The sequence below is a fragment of the Nilaparvata lugens genome, chromosome 2 (genome assembly GCF_014356525.2).
Source record: "Nilaparvata lugens isolate BPH chromosome 2, ASM1435652v1, whole genome shotgun sequence".
NCBI classification, from domain to species: Eukaryota; Metazoa; Arthropoda; class Insecta; order Hemiptera; family Delphacidae; genus Nilaparvata; species Nilaparvata lugens.
Window position 1 is genome coordinate 69,561,688 of NC_052505.1, and position 7,816 is coordinate 69,569,503.

Here is a 7,816-nt window from a genome sequence, read left to right on the forward strand (position 1 = left end):
CTTATCGATGTCAAACATTCATTTTTATTTTCTTCTTCCGAAATTGATACTGACTCTAAGTATATGAAGCAATATTGGATGCTCATTTGGTAGAAATTATGATTGCTGCCAGCAAAAATATTGATGTGTCAATGGGAATTGCAAATGAGAGGTTCATGAGGCATCGTATTGACTTGATACAGGTAAAGGGAACATAATCGAATGATATTTTTATAATTTACTTATATATTCCATTATTTATGCATAAGTGCAATTCAAGCTCATGTAATAATGCGGGAGTCTCCTCTACAAACATATAAAAAGTTTTGTAGGAGGATTCCAAAAAAATTGTATTGTCTATTTTCTTTTCTAATTGATATATATTTTTATTTTTTTATAATATTATTTCATCATTGATTCAATTATGTAGGCCTAACTGAATATGTTTTCTGAAGAAATCAAATATGATTTCATTCGATTCGACTTGATATACTCATGGATACAAACTTATAGTAACGTAATCCAAAAGAAACAAACAATAAACTCGCTTCATCATTTTTATTGAGTTCAGATAACCACTACTCTTTCCACCACTACTGGAAGTTGTAGTTTCTTCAGTAGTGGCTCTTATCAAGGAGCAGAATGTAACATTCAAATGAATGTATTTGAAAATTCCATTCATTAGTCCAGTTAGATATTGTGATCAATGAGTGAGCTATGTTCCCGAGTGGAAGATGAAGAAGCAGTGATAACAGAAGATGACAAGAAGGAATGAAACTGGATGAATAAGGCTGGAATGATTGATGAGTGATGTGAGCGGTAGAGGCAATATGTCAAGAGTCACCGCAGTCACGCTCTGCCGCCCACTCAACACAAGGAAGGCCTTCTACTTGCTTCCACAGCAGATCGGTAGACTTGCAAGATCTCTTCACAGCTGATACCATCGACAAGACTGACAGCACAACAGCCAATGATCAACCCATTTCCAATTCACCGAACGAAAAGAAAATACTGATTCACTGAATCTAATAGAATCTGTGAGTATCGACTACAGTATAAATCGATTCCCAGGCAGGCATTGAAAGATTAGTCTCAATCACATTGCACTTTCCAGATCTGTTGATTGCATGATGGAATACAGCCAATGAATCGCTAGACATAGCTGGGTACTACTGTTACTTTTAGAGAATATCATGAATAGAACTATGTTTTCATAATAGATTACACAATTGCTCATCAGGAATCAGCTCGGTCTTGATCGAATAATAGGAATAATTTACAAATGAATATTTACTGGATGATGCTAATTATTGTCTTCCTACTCCTCGTGAAACTTCTATGAATGAGTAAGTGAAAATGAATTTTATGTCTATATTCACATGTATCAATTGTAAGCACAGCCAACGACACGCAAATCGTATTGCATGGCAAATCAAGTTACATGTTGATCTAAAGTCGATAGATGTGGCTTCGAGTGCGGCGGGAGTGCAGTTTTCTTTTTAAGAACAATAATTTCCAATATTAAAAAAAAATATATTTAAAAGATTAAGATTGGAAAATCACAGGAAGGTGTGTATTTCTAAAGAGAATTAGAGTATTTTTTTAATAAAAAATATATATCATGAACATTATAAATTAATATGGGAAGCGTTCCATTCTTATTTCATGGAATCAGTTCTTATCAGTTACAGTATGTGGTATTTAAACACATTATGAAATCAATCTAATTTCTTTTTTGTTTGTGATTCATCTCTAGATTATGGAAATATTATCTATTGAGTTATAGTAGGGTTATTTTGTTGACTTACATGAGGCGCTCCTTCAAGAACTCAATCCAATCCTCTTGATCGAGTTGGCCATCTCGGTCTTGATCGAATAGTTGGAACAGTTTACTCAGCAGCTCCTGTAACAAACATGTATAAATTCAGAAACCCTTCAAAATTGTCAATACCGCTTACCGGCTTTCGATGAGTAATCACAATAATAAATTAAAACAATTGTTATGCTCGAATTGGAGCATTAAGGATTGATGGAAATCATGAGTGAATGCGCATTATAATATCAATTCATAATTTGAAAAGTGCATTTAACCTGTTTGAAGAGTTTTTTGGAAATGAGATACAAGTATATTGGATGAGTATCCTCCAACAGATTGAGAAAAAACCGTGAAATAGTTTGCTAAAGGATATAGAGATAGAATGTGTATGATATATATCAACGTTTTCCAGGCTGAAATTTAGAGCACAGTAAATAAAATATTCAATTTTCTATCTCCGTCTTCTACTGGCGTTGTGTGAAAGAGCGCTATGCTTTCACCGAAATTACAAGGAACTTCAGTAGAGTCACTTTGTTGTCTTAAAAATTATTTTTGGATTTACGGTTTCGAAAATTCTCAGTTCGGTAGTTTGCGATCGACGGTAATCTATAAAATATCAAGATACTGGTTCAAGCATATCATGCTCCAGGCGATCAGGAAGTGTTCCATATATATTTATGCATGACAAACAAAATTTGTATTTATTATATTTACGGAAGGTCGAGATCGCTTACGTTGCTAAATTATAGTTCAATAACAGTTTTAAAGTGTTTGTAATAGTAAGAATATTGTAATAATAGGATACTATTATGGGCCATAGTCCATGTTGGGAATGGGGTGTCTCACAAGTGAAGCTGTTCAAGATGGCGAGATAGAGGCGGTAAAGAGGTTGTTATAAGAAACATATCCTTGGGTTAGACAACATATCAAGTTTATATTTATTGTTGCTGGACACGGAACAATACCGGAGGATGTTTGAGAACGGTGCGTGCTGAGCCACGTTTGGTTGTGAGGCGGGAACTGATAAGGGGGTGGGTAGGGGAAGAGTAGGTATAGAAAAGGTGTACAGCTATATATAGGAATATTATCCTATACCAACATTCAGGTGTTCTATGTGAGAGGCGAATAAAAAAGAGAATGGAAAACGATGATGATGTGGAAGACAAGGAGGATACGAGGGCTGAAGAAGAAGCTCGATAAATGAAGCGAAATGGAGGAAAAAGTAGATCTGTGGGACAAAATTGCCGGAAGAGTGAAACAGAAATTCTAGGAATGAGCAATAAATCGAGATGGAGAAAAAGGTTATGAAGAGAAGCAAGAAAACAGTTACGTAAAAAGGGATGACGAAGAGGAAAATGTTGATAAGGAAATCCAGAGGAAGGCTTGGGAGAAAGAAAATAAAAGAAAAGAATAAAAGATGATGAAGGGTGGAAGAAGGACAAACAAAGAAGGTGATGATACAAATGGTAGAGGAGATTGCAAGACAAAAAAATAAAATTAGTAGAAGAAGAAAGCTGAGATGCAAGAGCAGAAGCAAACAGGATTCACAGCAAGGTTAGAAAAGGGAATAGAATGGGGAAGAATGAAAAGGAAAAATGGAGTGAGATGAATTGGGTTGACTGAAGAGAGTACGAGAGAGAGAAAAAGAGTCTAAATCAGAAATAAAAAGAAAAAGAAATACGGAGAGGATAAGAGGGGGAATAGAATTTATTAGAAACAGGAAAATAACTTGCTCCTGATAAGTTTATATGAATATTATAATATTAAATATTTTCCAATATTATTACAGATAAGAAAATAATAAAAAATACTTGATAAAAAATAGAGAGCTGATGAAGAACAGGAAAATAGTTAATTAATTTGAAATACAGTTGAACCAAATATCACATATGGAAGAGTTTCGCAGTTAAACATAATATTCAACTCACAAGTATGATACTATAATATTTTATATTGAAAAGAAAAAAAAAACAGAATAGATAAAAATTTAAAAATTTATTAGGTACCTTGAAAAATTTTGAAGGGAATTGACGAAGAAGAAAGGATGAAGCTAGTAAAATTATATAAAAGAACGAAAAAGCGAGGGAAACAAGGGGGAGGAACTAGAAGAAGGATTTAAAAGTGAAAGAAGTTTAGTAGTTTGTCGGGAACGCTGCAAGGTGTTTCAGGTGTTTGTTGTTGGTGTCACGCACGCACCAACACACACTACGCCGTGCAAACACGCGTCTCTTTACAATTTGATTTATCAGACAGATTTGCCATCCGAATCGGGATCAGTGTGGCTGTGGCCTGTGCTTGGCCCCTGGCAGCTTGGTACCTGTTGCTTGTTGCTTTCCATGTGGCACCGCCATTAAATCATCTTGATCGAGGATCGAGGAGGCACCGAGGCGCTGTCTGGATCAGCTGATATCGAAGGCAATCAGAGTGAGGCGAGTAAGATGAGGAATTTGGAAGTTCTCAGAGAAATAGCAGACTCAGAAGAATAAGATTCCATTTTTTTTATTGATTTTACCCTCATGGGGTTGTTGCCCCGTCACAGTCTTGTGTGTGGGTTGAAAGAAGATGATGATGATGATGGGTGAATAAAAATTAATCTCAAGTTGAACTCCAGCGAATTAGAAGAAACAAATTCTCTGTTATTCATAAACTACGTAATAATACAAATATGTTTAATATGTTTATATCTATATGCATATATAGACTCTAAGCATCAGTAGTAGTGCTCGTCTCTTCATCCACCTGATTTATCCAAGATTATTAGCACTATTTCGAATTATATAGTCTTCACATCAGAAATCAAAATCAGTTCAGAGCTCTAGAAATCTGGTGAATTGATGACAATAAAAACATCAAGCCAATGATTGAACAAATTTTTGACAATATTGATTTAACCAGCTCGCATATTAGCATTGCTGTTTAAAACAAATTGTATAGTTGAAACGTTGAATCTGAATCCTACTAATCCTATCATTTGATGACATTCCATAAGTTGTTGTATGATAATGTTAAAACTAATATTTCAGTCCTTGTTTGTATAGGCCTACTCGAGTACCATACCTATTTATGAATGATGATACGTAATGTGAGTCTCAGTGCCACTATCTTCAACAAAATCAGGTCATATCATGTGTGTTGATATACTTGACCCGAGAGATTGAAGAATAATCTCCCTTGACTTGCAGTGTTCATGATACTCATTTCTGCTCCAAGCAATAATCCATTCTCATTTGACACCTGCTCACTCGCCTGTCATGCGATACAGAGAGGTGCAATTAATAACACGCTAATTAAGCTGTCTAGATGGCTCAATAATAAAGCACCTTCACAACATATAATTGGTGATTCGTATATACCGAACAAATTCCTTTTCTACATTTCGTCACGTTTGTGGGTTTTCAACCCGACATTATTTATCGGCCTGCTTGGAAATTACTTGACAAATATAAGTTCTGTTAGTGTTGGAATAAGCGGACCTTGTCCTGCTAATTAGGAGGAATTATTGGCTATCTGCTATGCAGGATGCAAACTTCGTGAAGGAATGCTTCATCGGGCACATTGCATTGAAATTGTACGGCTGCTACCTCAAATCGTGCAAATATTCGTGACTCGATGAGTAATGGTGTCGGACAATAATTATTGCACATTCTCACGAATGCCACGATCACTAATTAGCCGAGACTTATGAGAGTTGGACTGATTCGTTTGAACTAGACCGGTCAATGGATGTGATTTCCATTATGGAATATGGTTTTTGAGTTGCTATCTGCTGGGAGAAATGAAATAAGCAGAGCAAACAATCACGACTTCTGAGATCTGTAAATACTCCAACCTTGAAAGGTAGAAGAGAGAATAAATTTTTTCTACGATTTTCTACGTGGTCTTCAAATTTCATAAATACACGTGAATGGTTTTTCTAATAATAAACTTTGTTAAAACAGGAACAAATTTGAAAATCCTGTTTTCCCACACAAAATAAAATTGGAATGGGTGGATGATAGAAACCAAACAATATTTTCGTTCTCTTTTAATTTTCTCTCCTCCCCAATTCTTTTAATAATAAAAAGTTGATAAAACAAGGTTGAAGGTGGATTAAAAAGGCTTAAGAATATTGCTTCCATCTTTATTTCTTTCTTATTTTTCCAAATAATGAAAAGATCAAAGTGGAGAAAAAATTCATTTAATTTGATCCTGTATAGATCATGATTGAATACAGGTTACTAGGCTAGAATAATGATTATTTGATGGGGCTTTGGATCATGATTTACTAGAAGTAACTATAAAATTGATTATTTGATGATCATCATCACTTACAAGGATCATGTTTCTGAAACCAAAACTGTGTCTTGCAATGCAAGTCATTCTCTTAACTTTGAACTCTTGAATAGATGATTATCATGTGAATTCCTTAGAATGAAAATACCACAACCTCATACTATATATCCCTCTACTTGATTGTGTTTGCAATTTGCAGACATAGCCAGGTTGTACAATGTTTGGTAGAGTACGCAATCTTTGACAGTACGCTATTTTGGTTCGATCTTTGCAGACATGCGATTTTGTAATTTACTAGAAATGTTTGTATCAGTGTTTCGCACGACCCGCAGTGAACTTTACCAATGAGCTATCAGCAATCATACATAACCACGAACATCATTGATGATTTGATAGAAATTGTTGTAGTTGATTAAGTTATTACAAGAAGTCAATAATATGTCACGAGTTGAACAAACATTCTCATTAGGAATGAATAATACATTCTTCTTATATACATGTGCCTGGATGCCGGTAAGTCCCCTGGATCCCCTGCATACCGTAAGTGTGGTCTATTTTAATAACTCTATAGTATTAATGTACCATGTAAAAATTAAAAATCAAAGTACCCCCTATTCAACTTTCTTTTATTTCTCACATTTTAAGGCTCAATATTACATGAGAAATAAAATAAATTTGAAAAAGAGTAGCTTACCCTTCCTTGATGTTTTAATTTTCGCATAAATAAGAGTAGCCCTTACCAAGAAAGTGAATATGCGTGTACAAGAGATTAGTATGATAGCATGTTCTTCAGAATAGAAGATTTTTTGAAATTAGATAGTAAAAATGTTTTGAAGGAATGGTCTTTGAAAATGGTATTTGCTGTTGTAGGTATTAGAAATATAAAATGGTAGTCTCAACGAACTTTTTAAGAAGTGATTTCTTCGAGATCGTGGAGTTCATCTTGATTTTTTTCAACATGTATGATAGATAACTGAGAATGAAAGTTTTTGATTCTGAACATAACTTTTCCAATAACAATCGAAGTATTGCGGATTTTTTCTATTAGGCTATACCAATTTTCACAACTTGGAAAAACATGTTTTGATTCTACATAATCTGTATGATTTAGAAAATATCTTAGACTTGAAGCTGAAGATTCATAAATCACTATTGGCGATAAAATGACTACCGATAACTTCCAGTTTGAATGCCACTTGGAAAAGCTTACTATTATGATCACAGCCGGTAGGTGTAGGCTACTATCATTATTGCAAGTGCTGTAATATAAGTAAAAATATTCAATGTCTCCTTGATGGGTTATTGGAGACTGCATGTGATGTTATAGAAACTGCATCTCAGAATGTTACTTGATTCATAAAAAATTCTATAGCCACCATCCAATCACCTCTTGACAGCGAATGGTCCGATTATCCACGTCAATGAGTGAATAAAAAATTTCGAAACATGTCTTCGGTAATATTGTAATAAGGACATCGATGCTCTCAGAATTTGATGCCGGAGATTATCATAAAAATTGCATTCAAATACTCATTGCTCGCTCCTGGAATCACTTATCTGATCATTTTCATCGCCTTGACAACGAAGTTTGTTCATGTTCTTAATACGAAGCGAAAATCATGCTGGAAATTTATTTTTAATAGCTGGATATAACGACCACTAACCAACACCACGAGATCATACAGCATGATATGTCATGTTTAATAATATGCCAAATATCAGACAAAACGATGAGAGAAAGTGTAACAT

General features: G+C 34.6%; 1 protein-coding gene across 9 annotated transcripts in view; it reads right to left on the minus strand.

Annotated features, from left to right (window-relative positions):
- Positions 1 to 7,816, minus strand: part of LOC111043746 (NADPH oxidase 5) — a 194,490-nt gene that overhangs the window by 68,823 nt on the left and 117,851 nt on the right. For all 9 annotated transcript variants that reach the window (XM_022328790.2, XM_022328797.2, XM_039421560.1 and 6 more), the window contains one exon: positions 1,788 to 1,882. In XM_022328790.2, coding sequence (XP_022184482.2) covers positions 1,788 to 1,882 — 95 coding nt within the window. Of the gene's footprint in view, positions 1 to 1,787; positions 1,883 to 7,816 lie in introns of those variants that run through there.